Source organism: Mugil cephalus, chromosome 9 (genome assembly GCF_022458985.1).
Source record: "Mugil cephalus isolate CIBA_MC_2020 chromosome 9, CIBA_Mcephalus_1.1, whole genome shotgun sequence".
Taxonomy (NCBI): domain Eukaryota; kingdom Metazoa; phylum Chordata; class Actinopteri; order Mugiliformes; family Mugilidae; genus Mugil; species Mugil cephalus.
In genome coordinates, this window is record NC_061778.1 from 9,305,917 (window position 1) to 9,329,779 (window position 23,863).

General features: G+C 41.0%; 3 protein-coding genes across 5 annotated transcripts in view; 1 reads left to right on the forward strand and 2 right to left on the reverse strand.

The window, feature by feature from the left end:
• Positions 1–3,580, reverse strand: nkapd1 (NKAP domain containing 1). Its single transcript, XM_047594323.1, has 6 exons — positions 3,470–3,580; positions 3,097–3,173; positions 1,970–2,058; positions 1,690–1,824; positions 1,484–1,537; positions 1–963 (listed from the first exon to the last, which is right to left on the reverse strand). Exons 2-6 carry the CDS (start codon positions 3,163–3,165, stop codon positions 504–506), a joined length of 807 nt encoding a protein of 268 aa, XP_047450279.1. The 5' UTR covers positions 3,166–3,173; positions 3,470–3,580; the 3' UTR covers positions 1–503.
• On the forward strand, positions 3,086–18,866 carry dixdc1a (DIX domain containing 1a). 3 transcript variants are annotated; one of them, XM_047594320.1, is made up of 16 exons: positions 3,086–3,189; positions 9,944–10,123; positions 13,365–13,522; positions 13,638–13,783; positions 14,788–14,877; positions 15,126–15,179; positions 15,274–15,324; positions 15,580–15,684; positions 15,813–15,866; positions 15,959–16,051; positions 16,632–16,709; positions 17,127–17,288; positions 17,414–17,480; positions 17,672–17,780; positions 17,982–18,090; positions 18,331–18,866. In XM_047594320.1, the coding sequence occupies exons 2-16, from the start codon at positions 10,101–10,103 to the stop codon at positions 18,412–18,414; spliced, it is 1,383 nt and encodes a 460-aa protein (XP_047450276.1). In that variant the 5' UTR covers positions 3,086–3,189; positions 9,944–10,100; the 3' UTR covers positions 18,415–18,866. The 3 variants fall into 3 exon arrangements, with proteins under 3 accessions (XP_047450276.1, XP_047450275.1, XP_047450277.1); XM_047594319.1 differs by lacking the exon at positions 3,086–3,189 and adding an exon at positions 9,516–9,829; XM_047594321.1 differs by lacking the exons at positions 3,086–3,189; positions 16,632–16,709 and adding an exon at positions 9,516–9,829.
• Positions 18,554–23,863, reverse strand: part of pih1d2 (PIH1 domain containing 2) — a 20,217-nt gene continuing 14,907 nt past the window's right edge. Inside the window, exons 2-5 of the mRNA XM_047594322.1 lie at positions 20,264–20,390; positions 19,958–20,188; positions 19,562–19,839; positions 18,554–19,417 (exon numbers count right to left, since the gene is read on the reverse strand). Of these exons, the coding sequence (XP_047450278.1) occupies positions 19,283–19,417; positions 19,562–19,839; positions 19,958–20,188; positions 20,264–20,390 (771 nt within the window). The 3' untranslated portion in view covers positions 18,554–19,282. The remainder of the gene's footprint in view (positions 19,418–19,561; positions 19,840–19,957; positions 20,189–20,263; positions 20,391–23,863) is intronic.

Consider the following 23,863-nt stretch of genomic DNA (forward strand, 5'->3'; position numbering starts at 1 on the left):
TTAAAAAATGTAAAAGAGATGTTTATTTTTTCACTCAATGTGCGTACAAATATTACAATTTACAAAGCTAAAAACGTGAATAAAATGCACATTCTTATAACTGATGAAGAATGTTGCGCAAGTTGACATTTAAATTAAGTTAAAATACTGATCATTTCCTGGCAGAAGGTCTCCGTGTGAGATGAGAGTCTGCGTTCAATCAGCGAGCCTGAGGTCCACAGGATTCCTGATGAGACAGATGGTGGATCAACCACCATCCCTCTTCACGCCGCCTGCTGACTGTACTGCTGTACAGTGGGCTTCAAACCACTGCAGAGGTGATGAGATATTGCAGAGTGCCCGAGGAGACACAGGTTTGTTGATGTCAAACAAAATACAATACAGAACCCCCCCCCCCCCCCCCCCGCAGTGAAAAGCCCTCCACGGTGTTAATGTGGACAAAGAAGCCTGGAGTCATTTTCCTGGTTGTTACCTGAGCTATCTGTCCATTCATACCCGTCATCTCAGTCTGCAGAACTATCATCCGAGCTCCCATCACCTGCCGCCTTCCAGTTTTTTCTCCTCTTCTTTTTAGAGTTTGGCCCCGAGTCCGAGTCTTTCTGGGAGTCGTGTTTTCGCTTTTTGCGCCCGTGATTCCGTCTCTCCCTCCCTGCCTCATCATCGCTGTCCTCCGAGCTGGTGTCCTCACCCCTCCCCCTGGTTTTTGCAGCTTTCTTGTTTTTGTGTCGACTTTTAGTCCTTTTTCTCTTGTGCTTGTCCTTAATATCTCTGCTGTCATCGCTGCTGCACTCGCTGCTTGAGCGCTCACCTTTCTTGCGCTTTTCCTCCTCACCTTTCTTCTTCTTTTTCTTTTTCTTCTTCCGAGATGATTTTTTGGAATGTTTTGATAAGCAGGCCTCCGTGTCGGATTTGGACTTTTTAATTTTGTGCCGTCCAATCTTCTTTGAGGAACCGTCTTTTTCACTGACGAGGAAAAAAACAAAAAAAACAATGTGGACAAGATAAAAATCGCTACGGTACAGCTCTAGTAGGATGACATAAAGCTTAACAAGGGCAATCTGGCAATTTTACACCTCAAGATCAGTGTAGTGAAAATCAATCAGGCCCTTTGGTGCTCTGGAGAAGATTTCTATGAAGTCAAAAAAAAGATAACCCTTCAAAATGTCATCAGGTTTATATAAGCCTTAGCGTGGATAACGTCACATTAAAACCACAAGGGATGGATTGTTGAGGTGCAAATGCATCCCATGATAGAAACAAACTATAATATAGAAGGTATAGAATCCAGATTTATTCAGACTCACATATGGGAATAAAAGTATAGCTCTCTGCACCTGTACATCACTTCGTTTTGTATCTTTATTTTCCATGACCGCCAGCTGTATGGAAGTGCAGTGTTAAATCTCCAGAGTGCCCTTTTAAAAATTGAGTTGCTCAGTTTTATTTTCTTACTTATTTGGTGCAGTGCTGAATTTTTGCTTACCTGTCACTTTCAAACTCCTCAGGATAAAGCTCCTTAAAGCCACTGTGCCCCCACCTTTGATAAGAACACGTGAGATTATATGAATTTGCTTTTAAATTACAGTGTGGGTACGTGAGCACTGTCCTTTGACGGATAAATTAAAAAAAAAAAAAAAAATGTCATTCTGAAATGTTCTCTACCAAAAGCAACTTTGTCATGAACTGCACCTGTCAGGATTAGTAGCCTCAAATTCATACAGTTGACGAGTCCAGTATCGTGCTTCTCTGTCGTCATGTTCTGAGACTCTGCTTCGGCTCACGCTTTCCCGTTCGTCTGGAACTCGATCACAGTGCAGGTGACGTCTGAAAGAAAACCGATAACAATAAGCAATCAGTAAACCAATATACAGTAACAGCAACACTGCGAAGCGCTGTCTCAAATGAGCTTTGAAGTCACGTGTGTTTAGACGACTCAAATTAAACTGCTTCTTCAATTCACGGCTCCTACCTCACACACTCCGTGTCTGACAATTGTTTGCGGCTGGACGTTTGTTTCTCCCAGTCTCGCATTTTCCACATCTCCATCTCCTCCTGGATCTGCAGTGGGTCAACAACAATAAAGTGTCCAGAGTCAGTAAAAGTTATTTGCATAGTTTTACTTGTGAGAAACAAGCAGCTGTGGGTGTAAACACCCACACCTGCAACATACTGTTCACTTATATTCTATTTGTTAACAGCGTCTAAACTGGATGAGTGTGTCTAATCCATGAACACGTCAGAATACAAAGCCCATCTCTAGGATAAAGCTTCTTTTTGAACGGTCATCTATAAAAACAACAGACTATACATAACTCTGTGACGTGTGCAAGTTATTAGACAAGTTTTTAAAACACAGTATAACCACCTACTATAACCAATTTGCCACTTATTAAGTACCAGAATAACAAGTAAACCAAATATCACGGAAACTAAAGACATCATTTAAAGACTTTAGGAGATTGTGTTACAATATGCAAAGATTTAGGAGAATAAACAGTTGTCACATTGCCTCACTTTAGGAGCATAAATACTCTTCTTGGTCATATGTGTGAAATAGATTCAGTGTCGACCATATACATATTCAATCTGCAGAAAGACAATTTTGACTGATAAATGACTGAAGCCCCTTAAGTAGTTTTCCAGATGTCTCAGGTTGTGTATGAGAGCAGGCTGGTGATTAGTTCAAATGTAGATCGTTGATGTCAGTGTTAATTTCATTTGATACACATGTTTACAAAAGGTTTAACAACATCCTGTACAAACAGAGCTGCAAAAGCTCACATACATAAATGTAGCTAGTGGGATTTAATCTCATTTTAATTGTTCCATTATAGTTTTTATTCTCTGCACAGCTGTGATCCATCCCAGATGCTGTTTTTACTGCTTTTCAAATCATAATGTATACACTTACATCAACTTCCTGTTAGTTTTAATTTTCTCTGACTTGTTTGCATAGCGGATGTCTGGAAAACATGTACTGAGAAGGAGTTATAGTGACTTAAAGTGCCGTCTGTTGAGTTTTAGCGTTTTTTTCCTTATAAACGTGACACGTGTCCCACTTCAAATAGGTAGATGAACACATGAACCCAAACGCACCTTATTGTGGGCATCTGAATGTCGGATTACGTTCCTCAGCAAGGTCTTCCCCAGCGACTGCTTTGACATGATGACACCTACCACGATAGATGTGTAAGTAATGGACAGACACAGACAGCTGTTTGACAGTAAACCAAAATATACAGCTAACAAACGCACAAAAGATCACATTGTCTTATAAGGAACTACTCGAACACACTGGATCACCTGTTAGCCTAGCTCGACAGCTAACACTCTTGAATATATCAGATTAAATAACGTGTGTGCAACAAGAGTAAAATCTCGTCTTTGCAGGTTGGTTTAAAAAAGAGGCATAAAACTATATGTTCTTCGACATGTTAGCCATCGTTTCGTGAAAGTGTACAAACTGTACCTGTCGAAAACGAGTAGCATTCAAGAAACACCGCTCACAGCCTTTCTACCGGCACTTCCGCTGTAAAGGTGACGCATAGTGACGTCACTGTACGTCGGGGAAAACTGAAAGGTGATTGGTCCAACGATCCGCCAATGCTCGCAGTGGAAGGTGTGAACGTTCAATAGTGCAAGTTTGTGTTGGCATGATTAACCACTTGTTGTCTGTTTTTTAACATTAAAGCCTGAAGGCATAACTGAACGGAACTGAACTGAAGATCAAATAAGCTCAAATAATAATAAATAAATATGTATAATAAAAAAAAGACATTACTAGAATTCAGCATGTCAGTGTTATCACTGAATCAAAAGGTTAAAATACAACATGTCAAAACTGTCAACTAAAACTGTGTTTGCATAATAAAGTCCAAGATAATCCTGCTCAACTTATAGTGAAGGTCAGTGAGAAGAAGTGGATTTTGAACAAAGATTTAACAAAGTCTAACTTACTGAATTTATATCTCTTTGTCCAATTTATTCAATCCCACGTGTTCCTCCTTCCTGGCAACATTGATAAATAAACAAAACATTAAAAACCAAGTGTGCACAAAAGTCCAATGGGCAGGAATGGGAAACAATTTGTTTCTGTTAGCTATAACCTGAGCCTTTTGAATGTATATAAGGACCAGGTTCTCCTGGATTTCTAAACATCATTGTGGGGACTGATGTGGTGGCTCCAGTCATCACCACCTTGACTTACTTTGCTTGACTCCACTTAACAGCTAATTGGTAGTGGAGCGTGAGTGGTCTTGAGCAGCCGGCCACACAGATAACAACGTTTGAGGCCATGCTGTTTGTTTAAACCTACTCACATTTTTCATAAATGGGCAATGTTCCCTGTTGTTGGGCCTCTAATTGGTTTGTTGACCAACATCCAAAGGGCTTTTACCCCAGGCCAAATTACAACTTCCTATGTTACTGTTGTTAGATTTATTTTCAGCCTCATAGGTTTCTTAGTCATCTTTCTCTTCCGTGGAGTGTGCCATTTTGCACTGGCGTGTTTGTACTGTAGCCCAGAATGGAGAAACCAAACACTGTGTTTACAGTTGGCCTTAAAAGTGCCCCTCATTCATTATAGTTTGCCTACTGGAAGTGTAGGGTCAAAGACGGGTTTTCATTTGTTTTGCATTCTGCAACTTGTAGATGACACTCAGTCCTTCTGCACACTGGATTTCTGACATAATAATAATAAATAAGTGAATAAAAAAATACATGAAAGTCATTTCTGCCAATAAAAGGTTACGCTATCTTGCCAGGTATCTCCCTACATTTACATATATGACACTGAATATTTTCCAGGCTGCTCCAGTTAAACAAAGCAATTTTTTTTTTCAATACCAAACTACATATCATATTTTTGACCCAGACATGTTACATTGGCACCTTTACAGATACTTAGCTTCAGACATGAATGTCAATTTTCTCTCTATTACACAAGATACATGTAAATGTGAATCATACAGCTAAGCTAGAGAGACCCTGTATTGAATTATATCTGACCCAAATACAGACAAGCTACCTCTAAAAACAGCTACAACCTGCCAACCCAGTTCCACTAATGTGCAGTCCTCAGAGAGGTATGCAAGACGCTGCTTACAGTAGACGCCTGCTGCAAAATCAGCTCTTGACATCTTTAAAAACAATCTCTAACAAGACTGTATCTCAGTAGATCTTCCTGCCTAAAGAAAGGATAAATAAAAAAAACACTTATGATAATATATCCACTTATGAATGAGAAAGATTACATTGTGCAAAGAAAACAGGTTTCGACTTATTAACGAGTACGCTGAGCGCTTTGCAAGCCATTATTTTCAAGGTGGTACTTTAATTATAATGGTGCGCTGATTGTCTTAGTGGGAACAAGTGTCATCTGATTTTATGTATGTTTATTAGATCTAATTTTAGATAATTGTCTAATAACTTTAAGTCACATTGTTTTAATAAGGATAGTGTGTTTTACCATCATTGTGCACAATATCCATTCCTTAAAAAAAAAATAAATAAATAAATAGCGGCTGCACATTAACTGGCTTACATGTATTTTTCCTGAATGAGAACTCTATCTAATAAAAACCTAGACGTTGTTGATTTGACACAAATCACTTTTATTTTTATTGCTTTCCCTTAAAATAGGTGTTGCGGGTCTTTGGTGAGGCCGACTAGAGGTGAACCAATTGCGTCAAAGTAGTTTATTGTACAATTTGTCATGCTATGAGCGGCAAAGTGATGCAGATGAAGACGCGGTCAACATTTGACAGTGAGGCTGTTCTTGTAAATTAAAGGAGAGTCGATCTGTCAGTGATGAAACGTAACCAAGTTCATTTACACCATCGTTGCAACATGTTGCAATATTGTTTCTGTGACTTTGGACTTCTTCTCTACTACTTTGAAAAATTCGTTTTATTCTACTCCATCAGATTCATCTTATGTGAAGTGTGACTTGATCGGTCTGTGAAATACAAATTGATTTAGATTAGCTAAAAACTGAGCTGGTACATTTTGCAGAGATCAGTGGAAATGTGAAATTGGAAATATTGGAGGATTTCTTTAGAAAGAGCAATCTTTAGTATAATCACAGTTAAGTCAGTCACTGAATGCTACAAAATTAAATTAGAAAGTTTAACATTTTCCAAAAAGGTTATTTTTTGAGGCTTTTGCAGCCTTGGTTGAAGCATGTGCTCTGAATCATTTTTATATAAGTTCACAACAAAAGACCTCTGCAGTTGTTTAATGTGCAAATAGCTGATTATATAATAACAAAGGGTGACTTTGAATCATCTTTCACTCTCTCCAGTTCTATCTCCTCAACCTAAATGGTCACAGATTTCTTGTCTAAATTGTATTTGACAACTAAAACTGGATGAGATTCCCAGGGACAAAATGTTATCAGCCGGTGGTGCTTCATGCATATCTGTTTCAAGGTCAGTGAAATAACAAAAAAATATGGATATTTTTTTTTTGTTTCACGGCTGGCGCAGGAATAATTTGCAATCAGGATCCATAGTGACCATGCAAACAATCTGTTCTATTTTAGCAACTCATTTGATTAACAAATTGGCTGCCTGCATGCTGTCCCTGTGGCAAACCGTCTTTCTTTTCTCTTCCTGGCTCCCCAGTGGTGGGATGACTTTCCCTCCATGCTTTCAACAGCAAAGTCACCGCTTCTATACCATCTATACATGAATTGAATACTTCCTATTAAAAAGACTTTGTTTCCCTCAATTCCCTCCATCATCGCTGTGGTCTGTCAAATCTGCATCATCTGCCGCTTTGGTATCTGAGTTTGTCCTTGTCATTATTTTATTTTTTTGGGGAGGGGAAAATAAAATCAAACTAAACCTGAGAAGAATAAAAATCACTGCATAAAGAAGGAGCAACAATTTTAGGAAAGCTGTTTTGGGAAAAAAAGGTTTTCAAGAAGTTACATACAGTAATTAGCCAAATTTGTGTTGTAGCATTCTGTTTATAGATTATCTTACCTCTTCCTCCTTTGGAAACAACATTAATTTGGACATAGCCACAGTAACATCCCCCTTTGGTCCGTACACTGCAGTTCTGAGACCGTAACTTTAGCATTTTAGCTGCCAACAAATATGGTCACCAAGCCTAGGTGACCATATTTGGACGGGAGGGTGGAGATGTAGATGAAGGGCAGACAACCTAACTAACAAACCTATTAACTAACTAATAAACTAACAGGAAGACATTTCACTGGAGAAATAAATCTAGTGGTGTCATTTTTTCTTAGACCTTGATGGAATGAATTTACTCCATTTGTGCAGCCCCCTGCTGGCCTTTCGAAAGAATGCAGGTTTAAGATAACATCACTTTTCCGACCTAGAAGGAGGCCACGTCTACATCTTTACATTCGTCTGTTCAGTCCTCATCTAACCCTGCCAAACAAGTTGTATACATACAGTGTGTTTTTGTTTTTGAAAAATTACGCTTGCATTTAGGGAGTTTCCAGCTGAAACTTATATAAAACAAGAGCACAAAGAGTCAGGATGTTACGTATTAATACACCAGAATGAGATCAACGTCAGTGTGCTACCACCCTGAGATTTGTGATTTGCATTTAAAAGGAACGAGTCTTATTTCATTCAAGTCAGCCCCAAAATAGACAGTGCTCGTATTAACCCACGGAGCTTGACACATTCCATACCGCCTTTAAAGAGATCCCTTTCATTCTGCTAGAATTGGAGCACAAAATGCCCCGAAACACTGTATATGAACAGTTGACTGTAGGTATCAACTATTGTCTTGAGGCTGAGCAGGTTTTGGTTTCAACTGAATGGTTTCTGAGCTGCAGTAGCGGTATGGTAACACACGAAGGGGTTTTCCTTTCTCTAAAAGGAGGTCTCGGCTGGTGTGGCGCTCTGTGTGAAATGGTGACTGAAAGATAACATCTTCTTCCTCCATTTATCCCTTTACTGAAATATGTTGGAGAGGGAAAATAAAAAATAAAATATAAAAATATCTATTCAACCAAAGATTTTACGACCCCCTGCAGTACCCCTGCAGACCCCCTGTTGTAGACATATGCACTAGACCAGGGGGTCTTCAATGTTTTTCAGGCCAAGGACTCCCAAACTGGTGGAGAGATTAAGCAGGGACCCCCTACCTACTATATGTGTTATATATAAAACTCGACCTAGTGATATTAATAAATATACTTTATTATTATCATTCTGCATACATTATTAAGCTATCCCTTATCCCTTTACTAAAACATGTTGGACACATGTTAATGTGTATTTAAAGAAATTTAAATTTGTGGGGAAACATTTAAAAAAAAAAAAGACTGTATAAAAAATGTCTCATCGACCAAAGATTTTGCGACCCTCCCTGCAGTACCGCCAGCGACCGCCTAGGGGGCGCGGACCCCTCGTTGAAGGCCTATGCACTAGACTGTGGGTTTTGTTCCTGTAATAGATCTCTTTATGGTCAGTATGGACTGGAAGACGTACTGAGTGTTTAAGTTTACATATATTATTAATGTTGTTGATTAGTCAATCTTATAGTCAATTGTATAGTTAATAAATACTAAAAAGGCAATGAAGTTATAAGAATACTTACTCAAATGTGTCCCTTGTCCGTATGTGTTATATCAGTACATATGGGAATTAGGTTAAATCAGGTAAGGTCACTTATTTTACAAACAAACACCGGTATATATGTCTTACAGTCAGCGACAGCTTGCCTTTGCATCTGGTGTTGTTCCCCATAAATCCAATGCTGCATTACTGCCGCTGGTTAACATACATATTCATGGCGCTACATTAAAGTGGCCCGTTGAAGCACGCGTTGATGGTGCTCATGCAGAATTTAAGACACTGTAATGTTGTGCCCGGCAGAGCTGAAAGCTGCCACGTAGAGACCTGCTTCATATTTTCACTGATGACACCGTCAACATTCCTCCTCTCAGCTTAATGACAGCGTGCTCGTCCAGAAACGCCCTGCAAAGGAGCGATAAACACTTGCGGCGCGTGGCAGAGAAAATCTTTTGTTTCTGCCGACTGCTGCGCGAATTATGAAGCTGCCACTTTTTGGCAAGTTTCGTTTTGATCTAACGTTTTAGCATATTCTCTGGTGTTCTCTCACCAGTTTACTTCGGGGATGAAAACAGCTGTAATTGTAGGCTGATGTGGCCATTCTATAAATACCATTTTCTCTTTAAGCAACTCCCTACTTCCTCTCACTGGGTAAATATGTCATTAACCTCTCATATGTTATGGCTTGTGTGGTGTGTTGTGGATGTGCAAGCCTGTTATTTTACAGGCAAACAAAAGACTACAGATTTTGCTGTTTTATTTATTTATTTATTTTTAAATCTATATGCTTCTCCTTTTAACTGCAATGACATACTGTACACAAAAAGCAATGGGAAAGGCGAAGGAGGGAGAAGGAGAAAATCTCCCTCCTCCTCTTTGTGAAAGGAGGGAGGAGGAATGAGGGAGAAGGGGGAGGGTAAACACACCCAGACAGAGCCATGTCTGACATCCCCGCTCACTGAAAGAAGGAAGGACCGATACAAAGCCAGTGCGACCACGCAGGAGAGAAGCGGGGGAAGGAGGGAGGGAGGGAAGAGGGAATAAATGCAAAATAGACCGGCAGAGGGAAAAAAGGGGTGAAAAAAAGATGCACAAGAGCCGCATCAGTTCTTGTCCACAAGGAACAAAAAACATTGTGTCCGTGAATGGGAGCTGGTGAGCTCAACCACAAGGCGAGTGCAATGAGAAACCAGGCAGACTGCAGTCGCTGGTGTTGCTGAGCACCAATCCTCTCTCCCTCTGTGTCTCCCCGTGTCTCTCTGCCAGCCTTGGTATGATTTAAGGGAAGGGTTTGGGGCTTTTGATTGGGATTTGGAGCTTTATGTTTTAGGAATATGCTGCCGGAGAGGATTTTTGAACGTGCTGTTATTTCTGATTGAACACAGTGTGCGACGTGGAGACTCCTCTGGTTTGCTGCTTCCAGGGCTGCTCCCCTCCCTGCTGCCTCTGGCTGTGTTTGGGCTATGGTCCTGACTGAGAAGCAGGGCATCACCCATCTGTGGGGCTCCGACTGTATGGGAGGTTAAGCCAGTGAAAACCAGCATGGGAGCCAAACAGATGAAATGGTAAGAGACGCTCTTTAAATTATTATAATTTTAACATCATGTCAAACCAGGCTGCTATTTTGGTCGGGGATGCAGATTTGCATTGTGCGAGGCCTAAATTTAAAAGACTGTACACACATGTAAACACTTTATCAGCGTGTGTGTGTCAGTGTTAGTCCTAGAGTTGCATTTCATCCTGACGACGTGACTTTGTAAACAAACTGTGCAGGTTATTGTTCGCTGTTTACAGTGCAGTAGGTGTGGGTGTGTCCCTGTCTGTCTCTGTGTGAGCTGTGCTGCTATTGCCTAGCAACCGCTATGTTACTGCCATTCCTGCTCTGCTATTTAAAGATTCAGGTTAACGTTAAAGTAAATTTGAAGTGATATTAGAATAACAAATACGTTTCATGTCAAACCAACTACAGGCTATTATATTTAAGTCATGCTTCAAAATTACGTCTACCAGTGTGTTAATGTATAAGCCTCTTATACTGGTGGTGCAAGATGTATCCGGATACTTAACAAAAAGTACTAATAAAAACATTTGAAATATTACTTATTAAGTATTGTCAGCTAAAAGCACCTATTGTATCAAATTTTAAAATTATTTTGTTTTATACATGGCATTAATTCACCAGTCACCTTTACTGTTGAGGAGGTCATTAATTCATCATACAATACTAGAATCCACTGATTACTAAACTGGAAGTCTGGGTCACATCGATGAGGCCACAGAAAAGAAAAAAGTTTTGGGGGATTTCGTCCCCTGATTCTGTCATGAAAGTCAAGGGGATATTTTTTAAAGGCAATCTTAAAAAGCAGGTGATTTCAAGAACAATTTTGAAGCTCAGTGTGGTGACACTGGATGCCGCCATCTTGGGGGGCACCCACTCGTAGCTCAAAGCAGTAATTTTAACCCTTCTTGGGCCAGATCCATTGAGAAACTGCATTTTTTATTTTGCATGATTTTTCAGCCCCTGAGGCTCAGGCTGCACCAGATTCAACTCCAGTTTATTTTACCTTTATGGTAATATTGTTTAAATGAGGAGGCTGAAAGGAATTTACCTCTTTTTTCTTTAAAAAATACTTGTTTCTTGTAATGGAAAAAAATGAGCCGAAAACCAGTTACCATTTGTGTAAGTCAGATGAAGATAGATATGAATTACAGTACAGTAAAAACGGAATAATAAATACAAAATGGATTTTTAATAAAGTACTGGAATACATTCACTCAGTAACTTTCCACCGCTGCTCATCAGAGGATGTTAATCTGTTGTACTGAAGCTCATCTTGTGTAAATCCCAGAGCTTAATCTTTGGCGTCAACCATGTGTTTCAAATCTATTTGTGATCTGTCGGTGCAACAGACCAGCAGTGATCTAAAATGAATTTATCAGGCTTTATTGAACCGCTCCCAGAGACAATGATAGAGGGTTTCCCGACAGTATCATCATCCCCAATGGCATGAGTAGTAGGAAGCCCCACTTTTTTCTTTTTTTTTTTATCCCGTTTGAAAAACCACTTAGGGATAATAACAGCAGCCTCTGATAAGATCCTCAATTCAGTTCATGTTTTTTTTTTTTTTCCAATTTGACCCAGTACTGTGACTCTTTATGAAAAGCTAGGAGGATGTTTCTCAGCATGTAGCCAATTTTCAAGTGACTAAAGTCTCCTTAATGTAAAAAACCATGTCAGTGCTGAACGTTGTATTGGGTACTTGTGCAAACCTTTCATCCAGCAACATTATCAGAACAGTTGTACTTAGTCTGATGGTTTTGTTTGTGACTTATTACCTGTGAAACATTTCCACCATCAGCCACAATATTAAAACCACTGTCAGGAGAAATAAATAATAGTCATTATCTTGTGACAGCGTTCTGCTGGGAAAGTTTTGGATCTGACATTCATGTGGATGTTACTTAGACATGTAGCACCCGCTTAGACCAGACCAGACCAGACCAGACCAGACACCCCCACCCCATAGCAATGACACTCCTTGATGGCAGCAGCCATCCCCAGCAGGATGTTGGTTTAGGAACAACTAAAAATAAGCATGAAAGTCATCACATGGTCTCCAAATTAATTAGATCCCAAAATGATCAAGCGTCTGTGGGATGCACTGGAACAAACCTGATCCACAGAGGCTCCTCCCCTCAACCCATAGGACCCAAGGGCCCCCACTAACAACATCCTGTTTCCAGACACAACAGGACTCCCTCAGAAGACCCATGTCTAATCTCTGATGAATCACAACTGTTTTGTAGGCACACAAGGAAACCTACACAATATTAGGAAGGTGGTCATAATGTTATACCTGATTTGTATAGTTTTTCTTTTAATTTAGTTAACATCCCTTGTGTGAACTCTTTAGTAAGAAATGACACACATGTTTAACGTCTTTTGTGATTTTGGCTTGTGTTGAATAATGCCATTGCATAAGCAGAAAAACGAAATCGTGCTGTGTAGAAAGAGCATGTTCATCTGTGCAAATCAAGCCCCTCTGGACATTCTTCTGGTTTATAAATACAGTTTTGTCCCACTGTTAAGTCCACAGTCATTTTTTTGTTCAGCCTCAGGAGCAGGGTGATGAATTGTGATGCTTTTCTGTGGCTTTTGCTAACACAGAGTTCAGAGCTGTCTGTGCAGTCTCAGGCTTGTTTTCACACGCAGGAACAGAGGGGAATAGAAGGAATCCTGTCCACAGGAACCATGCATAATGTTATAGGTCATAGATCACACTAGCTGTGTCTCTTTTCCACAAACACTGCAGAGTGAAGACGGCAGCTGGTCTGAACCTCAGGCTTCTGAAGATACTCACGGAAAACACAAAAGCTGCGTTCATCAAGCTGCAAGAGCCCCGGCTATTCAGCAGCCATGCGAGCATTATGTTTTAAAACGATGTCCGAAGGGGGAGCAAAATATGTAAAGAATTTCCTGTGGGAACATGACAGGGTCGTGTGCATTCCTGCTCCCTGTGTGTATTTTTTTATTTTTTTTAACAGGTTTCAGACCTGTTCAGTCGTGCGTTCTAATTTTATTTCTAAAATAGCCCGTAATGTTCAGTAGTCCTCCGGGCATTATGTGTTCAAAAGTCGATTTAGTTTAAAATGTTTAGCCCAGATGGGCTTAATTCACATTTTTATTCTCTTCAGGGAGTTAGTAAAGTGCATATCTCCATTTTATGTAGCTAGGTTTATTTATTGCTGTTCATTTGGCAGGTTACTAACACATTAATTCATGCCTGTGCCCACCATCTGTTTCAGTCTCAGCTCAGCCAGCCCTGCTCACTCCCCCAAAGAGGAGTATGTTATCACCCAGTCCACTGACACCCCTAAAGAAGAAACAGCCCATGATCAGCCTGAGAACCAGGGGGAACCTCGGGATGACAAATCTGAGCTGACAGAGAGGAAATCTGTCACAGGTTGGTTGGCTGCACATCAACTCTTGTAGAGTACGCAATGCAGTGAAAAGCAAAGAAAGAAAAAAAAAAAAAAAGAACCCCTGCCTTATCTCCCCTGTCCCTCTCTTCCTCTCAGAGGAGGTGACTCTCTGTGGATTGTGTCCCTCCCTCGGGCATGATGGGCAGGAGGAAGAGAAGTCTTGGGAGGAGCAGCTGGACGCCCACCAGGAGCAGCTGGAGAAGGAGATGCAGGAGGCCAGGAGGATGGTGTTCCGCCTACAGGTAACTCCTAAAAACGAACCGCATCAGAGGAAGAGCGCTGAGTGATTTTAGCCTTGTTTCAGGTTCTCTGCCCACATCTCTGCTTGTCTCTAGACTAATGGTTCTGTTGAAATAGTTTGACTTAATCCTAGTAAAAGCTTAAAGTTTTGACAGTTTTAATTGACTCGAGTTAAATTGAGCCGCCTACCTCAGGGGACATTATCCCCAGATAATCTCTCCACACCTCCACTGGTTCACTTTAGTGTTATTCAGTTTCAAACAAGCTGGTCTCTGTTATCTAGGAATTTTATACGTGATATTAAAATGCATGACAGCAGCCAGTATTTTTGACTTGCAGTGGTTTAAGACTGTAAGCTCTAAGCACGTAATAAGATAGAGAAACCACAGTGTTACACCTGTCTTTACAATACTTAATGTGTATGTGGTAGGTGGTGAAGTGGAGGATCTACAGAGTTTAATGATTAAGAAGATGAAACCATGGTCAGATTTCCACATTTTTTTTAACTTCATCCTGAATGTGTTTTGAATATCAAACACTTTTTGCGAACGAATGAATAATTCTGTATTTTTTGTTTTTGTAATTTACTAATCAAACATTTTGAAAGATGCATTGGAGCAAACCTTGAAAATAGAGAAAGTGTATTTGTAAGAAAATAATGACAATTTTTTTTATTCTGTGTGGGATATTTTCTTGTGTTCAGCTGTCAACACGCTGCAGAAATTAAACATCGATCTGTTTGCTGAAGTTTTCTTTTGCTAATTGTGTGCACACTTCCAACCAGTTTGTGTGTTCTCTTAGACTTCAGTTTAATTCAGTTCGTCTCACTGGCTTTAGCAGCTGCGACGCTACACTTGTTGTGCAGCCGTGTATAAAAACACAGAATGAGAAATATTTTGCAATAACAAATACAGTAATATGTTGGGCTTATTTGCTGTTTAATTATAACTGCTTATACGCAGTGTGATTATGTGTGTTTTTCTTTTTTTTTCTTTTTGGTCCTCAGGCTTTGCTTCTCCATGGCTCGCTCCCTGAGGAGGACCAGGACGGGGCCGTGAGCTTCGGAGATAACCGGGCTAACGCCGAGCAGCAGCTGGTACACTGCCCTCTCTCTGCTAACTTGAGAAAACAACACTTGCTTGCCACTCTGTGTGAAGTGTCCGTGTCAGCCCTTCTGTTGTGATGATGTTTGCAGCCATCACTCCGCTCAGGAGTAGCCGCTGTCGAGCACAAATGAATCTCTCTGATCTGCTAGCTCACTGTCATGCAGGCCCGTTGCCTCCTCATGCGTCCTGACATGTTTCCATTCTCTAATTACCCTGCTCATACCCTCTCCCTTTGAAGGTCCTAATCCGCAGTCGTCTGGACCAAAGCATGGAGGAGACGCTTGATCTGAAGGTGCAGTGAGTAAATGTGACGAGGCTTAATACAGATGAGTGTCCTTAACGGGCCCCTTCTCTCTAATGTTTCTGCTCGTTTGTGTGAATTTTAGAGGGAACTCCTGAGGCACAAACAGGAGACGCGTCACATCCAGGCCATCAAGGTAAACCTCTTAGTCGAACTTTTATTGTGACTTTAAATGGATTAAAGGATATAATTCAATCTATTCCACTTCTGCACCCTCCTAAACCGACGAGTCTGCAGTTTTCATCACACCCATAATGCATTTTTAATTACTTTACCAAGATGAAAAATTTTAGAAATTTATGAATGCTGTCTGTGAAGCTGGCAGGTGCCCCTTTATCTGTATTCAGGTCTTCTCTGGACGTTTCTTTGATCTGTCCCTCTTTCTCATTAGGATGCTTTGCAGCAGCGCCTGGCAGTGCAGGAGGACGCCGTGCTGCAGCTGAAGCAGGAACTGCTAAGGTGCAACATGGCCAAAGATCAGCTGGAAGGGGAAAATGTGAGACAAGCATTGATTCCTACTTGACACCATAAAAATAAAATATTTGACCCGCTCGACTCGTGGACGCAGGTTCATGTGATCGAAATCCTGGCGCTCGTGCATCACGTTGGTGTGTCTCCTTGCAGGCAGACCTCAAACGCAAGATGAGTGAAAGGAACAAATTGCTCAGTGAATATGAGGTATTGTCTTTTATTATTTACACGTCAGTGCGTTCTTTAGCTGCGCACGTGCTAACAAAGGCTCGTGTCATCCATCTTTCTTGTCACAACAGCAGCAACTCGGGAGGAAGGACAGAATCCTGCAGCAGCAGCAGCAAAGGCTCGACGACGCTCAGCATAAAGCTCATGAAGTGAGCCTTGGACGGGTAAGCAGCACGACTTGTTTCAACTACAGTACATCCACAATATACTGTACGCTTGGAGGTGAATCATCTGTATAATAATAGTAATATTTATTTCCGATTTTAAAACAGCCTTTCTAAATAATGTTCTTTTCCTCTTCTTAATACATCCACTGAAAAACCATCTGTGCATTAAGGCAAAGAATAATAAAGAATAATAGCACCGTAGTCTTTATAAACTGCCCCTCAGGGCAGCAGGACTATTTTCTGCAGCGGATTAGTACACATTTTATGCACCAGCGAGCATTGCTTGCAGCAGGTTTGTGCATGTGAGACCAACACAAAATTAACCACAGTGCTACAATAATGCAATAATAAAAAACAGACGCGTCATCCAGTGTGACAGTGTGACTCATTGATGTGTTTTTAATACTTTTTTGGACAACAACGGAGTTCTTATTCAAAAAATTATGCAACTTTGCTTCAGCTACACGGGTCTGGGTTTTCTTCTGTTTTATTAGTGTTTTCTGGTAATACGATAATTGAATCCTACAATGATTAGTCTCACCCAGATTTGTTTACTTATATTGTTCCTACTTGGCAGTCATTCAGGAGCGAAAGCGGCGGCTACAGTAACTCAGTGGCTTCGACGTCTCCTCCGGCATTTCAACACAATGCGCCAGTATGTGCCTTTTTTTGTTTAATCAATGCTTTCAATTACGGTTTGTTGCGTTGATTTTGACGGCTTATGGAGTGGAAGCACGTTTTGTTTCTGGCAGGAAAAGAAAAAGGAATAAAAAAAAAAGAGCTAAATGAATTGTAGGCTATATTATGGAGAAACTATTCTAACTCTTTTAGATAACAATTCAAACTTAAGAAATTATTTTCGGGTCATTTTTTAAGATTATCATTAGAAAGTAAATAAAAAGATAAAAAAATGATTATTGTTTTCTAATTACTAAAGATAATACTAAAGACAGTAACATTAAAAGTCACACAAACTTCCACGTTTTGCCATTTTTTAAGACTTCCATCCTTTGTGATTGAAATGAAAGATGAATAAGCTCATGTCCAACTGCCCACTGCTCTGTTTTCACAGGGTGAAGAGCTGCAGCTTGTCAGGGAAGCACTGCGCAGTTTGAGGGACGGTTTTTCGGGCCACGACCCCCAGCATCACACCCTGGACACCCTGGAGCAGGGCGTGGCCAGCCTCATGGACCGGCTGCACTCTTTGGACACCCAGCGCCGACAGGACAGAGGGGTACACACTCTCAAATTCGCCATTATCACAGGAAATTTAAAAAAGCGGTAGCACGGCTGTCACCTGATGAATGACAACTCGACAACAAATGAAAATTTACCATGAGCAATTGGCTCTTCTTCCAGGAGGAATTTAAATCGCCGGGGCGCAGAGCCAACTCGACAGACCGCGACTCCTGGCCGCCAAGCTCGAGTGAGACAAACAAAAACCTTGTTTTGTTTAGGATTTGTCATCCTCTGCCACATCTTAACTCTGGCTGTTAAATCAATCAGTTGTTTCATTCAGTTGTGCTGCGATGTAAAGGCATTGTTGGCTGTGAGGTTGGAGCCAATTTAGACCCCGCTTGTTAAAACCAATGTTGTTGTTTTTATGACTGTTTCCAGAAATGGCGCACTCGCACAGTAGCCCGGGGTTGGACTCGGCCGTGTCCACGAAAGTGCTCTACTTCACAGATCGCTCGCTCACGCCGTTCCTTATTAACATCCCAAAAAGGTAGAAATGAAACCACATCACAGTGTGTTTAAATTCCAGTGTTGTTGTTTGTTTCTTTACTATAGCATGTACGATTGTTAAGCAAATTGTGGTAAAGATAGAAGCCAGAGTTACATCTTTAGTGTAAATGTTTATCCTATAAATGACAATGTCTATGTGGGAATGTATGTGCAGAGATCATGACCGACAGTGTGTTTACAGGCTGGGTGAGGTGACACTGCGAGACTTCAAGGCTGCTGTAGACAGACAGGGCAGTTTCAGATACCACTTCAAGGCCCTTGACCCCGAGTTTGGCACCGTGAAGGAGGAGGTAGGCATGCGAGTAAAATTATAGCCCCTATTTTTTTCACATCACCCTGCACCCAGCAGGCAAATGTAAAACAGCTGCACCTGCTCCACGCTTCAAAACACTGTGGGGCGACTTCTCTCCATTCCAGTGAATTTCGTAACACCTAGTAGTCATCTTCCCCCTTTTTTTTTTTTCCCCCGTCTTTGTACCGTACAGTATAGATGTGAGTGTGTCAGATGTGTAAATTCTGGATGCTTGCAGGTGTTTCAGGATGGAGCAGTTGTGCCCGGTTGGGAGGGGAAGATTGTAGCGTGGGTGGAGGAGGACCACGGAGAGCGGAGGTAGAAGCCAAAAACCAGAGATCACCACCACAAACCTCAGTTGTCCCCACTGGACCAGGAATCCACTGAAAATACTTAGAGAGAGCAGTTATAATACAATTAACTAGGACCAACGGAAATTAAACCACTTCCATTCAAAAACATGTTTTTAAAGTGAATGTTTAATATGAAGAATTTGACATTCGGGTACAATTTTTTTAATGGAACGCGTATTGATTAATAACTTGTGGGACTACCATTTAACGGTCAGTACAATGTGATACTTGAACTCTGAATTATAAAAGAATGTAAGTTTTACATTGAACAACAAGCTCTAAAAAAAAAGCTGTAATCAGTGCGAACCTCCAAATAAAAAGTGTTTACTGACATTTTTCACACGTTCCAGATTGCCAAACAGTGATGTCGTTGTTCTGCATCAATTTTGATGTTTTAATAAACGTAAATTATTGCATGGATCATTTGTCAATTATTCCCCCTGCACACAACGACGACACTATACACCAGCTCCTGGCCATTATACACCTCCGCTCGGACACCCACACGTTAATAAACGAAATCCACAGATTGTCATTAAAGTCAATTAATTTTTTTTTCGAGGGAGGTGGGGGGGTTCAATTTGTCGATGCGGATCTGCCCACGCGCCACAAAGGGACACTGTTCCATATTTGTTTCATAAAAACATGATTTTGGAAATAGATCAATTTACTGGCAAGCTGTCACATTTGTGACAGAGAGTGGGTCTGTCCAGACTTTAATGTGCTTTTAGTGTTTTTCCACATCGCATAAAAGGAATTTTGTTTATTTAGTTTATGTCCCTTGAGGTATTTCCAGTCTCACAATGCACTTCTGTGTTTTTCTATGAAGACAAATGGTCACACAACATCCACTTTCAACGTAAGCCGTCGCTTCTTCTTATTGAAGACAGCTGATGCAGTGTCTTCATTTACAGTTTTTGGAAACTCCAGAAGCAAATAGTAAACATCCTCCACCTCCAGTAAGACGTCGTCCTGCAAAGAAAAATGCACGCGGCTCACTGTAGGGCCCGCTACAGACCAATTATGTATATTTTATGACATCCAGCCATGCACTAACACACATTGGATTCTAGAGTGGTTCATTATAACTGTTCAAGGGAGTGTGGAGCCGCTAACCTTAGACATTTGCAGCTGGCACTCTGACATGGAGGAAACCTTAGGCAGCTCGACTGTCAGCTCAAAGCTGTGAGGACCTCCTGCCGTATTATCAGCCTTCACCTCGAGTTGGTATTCAGGCCTCTGAGGCTCCACAAAAGTAGTAGAGATGACCTGGATCAAATTCTTCTTTAGAGGCTCTGCAGGCCGAGACTCACTTTGGTCTGCAAATTCCTCGTCTTGTTTCTCTGATCGTAGAGAAGAGATCTGCTGCAGGAGGGAACCTGGAGTCTGACCCACTATAACAAAGAGGAATATGCATTTTTTTAATCCGTGGTGGAAGGTTACAAGAAATAATACACCTTCAGCTAGAAAGGAACAGTCCAATGTAAAAGGATAAACGTCATATTTCTCTACCCGTGTCTGGTTGTTTGAAGGTTTTCTGAAATCCAAGCCGACGGTACAACTCATCTGGGTTACTTTTTGGGCTACATTTCACAACCGTGTAGCGCTCAGATAACCTTATCCCATGCTGCTGCTGGGCGAAGCTCATGGCCAACACGTAGACTTGGTTAATCTCTGCTTTTTCCTCCTTATTTTCCTGTAGCACTGTCGGGTTTAATGCCACATCCAGCACAGAGTAACAGCCTGCGGAGAAGGAGTGATGAGTTTTCTCATTTATCTCACGCAACACAAAGGCCAGTGCTGTAGCTCGTGACGTACCTTGCTGTTCACTCGTGCCTCTTTCCAGTTTGCCTGAACACACAGGCAAAGGCCTGCTGCGATCCTGAGGTGCAGGCACACGTTTCCAGCTACATATGTTAATGTACAACGGGCCTCTCTCTGGTTCCTGTTAATGACACAGATGTAATGTCAAAAAGACTGTCAGAAACACACTCAAAAAGTAAGATACTTAAAGGTTAGACAGAGCTGAAACTGTAGGTTATTTGTCCATCGATTTATCAAAAAAGACTTGTGGTAAATACTTTATAAATGATATAAAAAACAAAACAAAACAAACTGCTTTTGCAAAATATACACTCAATGGCCAATTCATTAGTTACATCTTACTAGTACCAGGTTGGACCCCCTTTTTGTCTTTAGAATTGCTTTAATTGTTCATGGCATAGATTCATCAAGGTGCTGGAAATATTCCTCGGAGAGTTCGTCCATATTGACATGACAGCATCACGCAGTTGCTGCAGATCTGTTGACTGTACAATGTCAATATCCTGTTAAACCACAATTCGAGGTGCTTTACTGGATTGAGAGCTAGTGACTGTGGGGGCCATTTGAGTACAGTGAAAATGATATGTTCAAGATTTTATTTTATATCTGTGAAATGGCACGTTACCCTTAAGTATTCATCAAGAGATGGGTTCACTGTGGTCATAAAGGGATGGACAACACTCAGCAACAATACTCAGGTAGGCTGTGGCATTTACACGGAGTAAATCACCTTTCTTCTTCCTCCGATGCTCTTCTTGACCATGTCTGCATTCTTAAATGCATCTAGTTGCTGATTGGCTAATCAATTAATGATTAATAATTAATCACCCGGCTGGAATGGGACCAAGGTCATTTTATGTTTCTATGTTGTATGATCATTTACTTGAATTTTGTGAATGTAATGGTTAGAGAGTGTCTAAATGTATTAATATTGCAAAGGTCATGCCGAAGCTAGCTACTGTAAATTTGTGCTTATGCTACCAAGTGCTCAATAAGAGCGTTATGTCAGAGCCTTTGTAATTAATGACGGTTGATATGGCATTTTTTCATGTTTGTTTGTTTGTTTGTTTGTTGATGTACTTGAACTCATGCTTATTACTTTGTCAGTCCTTTAGTCGATTTAGCTTGTACTTTGTTTGCAGAAGAAAGGCGTTATAGGAAAGGAGACCTGACATTGCTACAGAACGGTGAGTACTCCCCTATTATCGAACGGTCGAGAAGTAACATATGGGCTTCCTCTGAGACTGATCCAACAGCTATTCAATACTCATTTGTTTGTCCACAACAAAGGAAGAAACTTTTACAAACACTGAATAAACTCTTTATAGGCTAAAACCCTTTCTTCTTTTGGGGACCTTCTGAGTGCTTTGACAACTCTCTTTATTGTGGTGTTTTTTGTGGACATTTACCCTAACCCCACTGCTCACAAGTTATTTGTATGGGCTACTTATCTTGAACTAATATTTGGATATTTATGGTACTCTAAAGCACACTGTACACTGAAGATGAATGCTTACTGGTAGTAGAGCTGAGTGTATAAGTGCTCCACTAATCATTTTGAAATGATACTCTTAATACGCCGTGTTTATGCAACCTATAAGGTTTTCCTTTAATATTGAAATTTGTTGCTAATGTCAGGCAGTGTGAAGATGTTAGAGTAGCAAATAACCAATGCACTTTAATGCGAGGAAGCCAAGAAAAGAGAGCAAAGGCCCTTCATGTGAGAAATGGAAATTTCAAGTATGCAAGGCAAGAAGCCGACTAAAGATCTTTTAAGATCTTAAAACGTGCAAGGAAGATATAATGAATCTAATCTCATCTCATCTTCTATTACCACTTATCCTCACTAGGCTGATATAATGAATACACACTGCAAAATTGTAGACCTTATCACCCCCTCCACTGACGTAAGAAGAATTGTGGATACATGTGAATTAGTGACTAAAGAAGTCCTGATCATTGCTTACAGCAGAACTATAGATGAGAAACTCGAGTTCAACGAAGAACTGAAAAAAGGCCGTCTATACAAGTGATTCTATTGTGACTATGCAAAATCGGTTTATGGAGTAGGTCATAGAGAAGAGGTATGTTTTTAGGTGCTTTTTGAACAGAACGAGAGAGGGGGCAGAACAGATGTGAAGTAGTAGACCATTCCATAAGGTAGGGGGCAGTTGCAGAGAAGGCCCTATCCCCATAGATTTTCAGTCTGGTACGGGAAATAGAAAGTAGGTCCTTGTCTGTTGAGCACAGGGGCTGTGACTGGGAGTAGGGGTGGAGGAGATCAGTGATGTACTTGGGTGCCAGTGAGTGGAAAGATTTGTAGGTCAGGAGGAGGATTTTGTAAGAGATGTGTGCTTTGACAGGGAGCCAGTGAAGTTGCTTGAGGACAGGGGTGATGTGCTTGGTGTGGTGCATTAGCACGCTGGAAGTTCTGGACATAGTGCCACCTGAGGATGAGGATCTCTGTTACTGAGTTGAACAGTTAGGGCAGAGTCTTGTAATGTTTCTTAGGTGCATGAAGGCAGATTTGGTGGTGCTCTTGATGGGGGGCTGGAATGAGAGGGTGGAATCGAGGATGACACCCACCCATGCACTTCTGGTGATGGGGAGGTGGAACAGCCATAAGCCATAGCTATAACCAGGGTAAGATCCTCAACCTTCATCAACCTTCTTGAGCTTTGGTGCTGGGGCCATCACCATAAGCTCTGTTTTGCTGCTGTTAAGTATCAGGAGGCTGGAGGTCATCCAGGTGTTGATACCCTCCATGCAGTTATTGAGTTGCATAGGTGGGAGCTAAGAGGAGGGGTTGGTGCTGATGTAGATCTGAGTATCATCAGCATAGCAGTGAAAACTGAGTCCATGGTTATGGATGATCTGACCTAGGGAGTGCATGAAAATGGTGAAAAGAAAGGGACCAAGGCCAGATCTCTGGGGGACGCCGTGGTTAACCTCCCCATCACCAGAAAAAATGTTTTAGATGTTAGTCTATCATGTATCTGTCGCACCTCCATAACAAACAGCAAGATAAACATTATTTTTTTCCCTTTTTATTGCAGCAGGCCCTCAGTTCAGTGGCACACATCCACAGTCATTAGTCTTGCCTGTCTGGTTTGTTGTCTTCATAGACGCTACTGAGACATATGCTTTCTCAGAACCATCACAGAAAATATACAACTCTCTCTCCCTCTCTCTCTCTCTCTCTCTCTGACACTTCACAGGAAATATGAGGGTTGTCACCATACTACCAACTGGGGAAGGAAATGTGAACCAGGTTTGGGAATTTATTTCCCTTACTTATTCCAATGATTCAGGTCAGCAATTATTAGGAGGTCCACTTCTCATTTTTGCTTTTTGCATTTTGCAAGTTTGCATATATGTCTTGACATTTTACATGGGAAATGCAGCGGCATATTACGTGTGCACTTTGTACTCATGGAATATGTATGTATGTGTATACAGTAAGTCCCCATTTCGTACGACACATATTCTCACTAAGTGAGGATTTGGAAAATACACACACCCCCACTTACATATAAAGTGGGGACCTGGAATACACACACACACCCACCCAGAATTGTGTACAAACTGGGGACT

Coding starts and splice junctions, on each gene's coding strand:
- nkapd1 (XM_047594323.1), bottom strand. CDS start 3,165: ATGTCAAAGCAGTCGCTGGGGAAGACCTTGCTGAGGAACGTAATCCGA. Junction 1,538..1,689: donor GAGGCTACTAATCCTGACAG/GTGCAGTTCATG, acceptor TTCTTATCAAAG/GTGGGGGCACAGTGGCTTTA. Junction 964..1,483: donor GAGGAGTTTGAAAGTGACAG/GTAAGCAAAAAT, acceptor TTTCCTCGTCAG/TGAAAAAGACGGTTCCTCAA.
- dixdc1a (XM_047594320.1), top strand. CDS start 10,101: ATGGGAGCCAAACAGATGAAATG. Junction 10,124..13,364: donor GGAGCCAAACAGATGAAATG/GTAAGAGACGCT, acceptor CATCTGTTTCAG/TCTCAGCTCAGCCAGCCCTG. Junction 13,523..13,637: donor AGAGAGGAAATCTGTCACAG/GTTGGTTGGCTG, acceptor TCTTCCTCTCAG/AGGAGGTGACTCTCTGTGGA.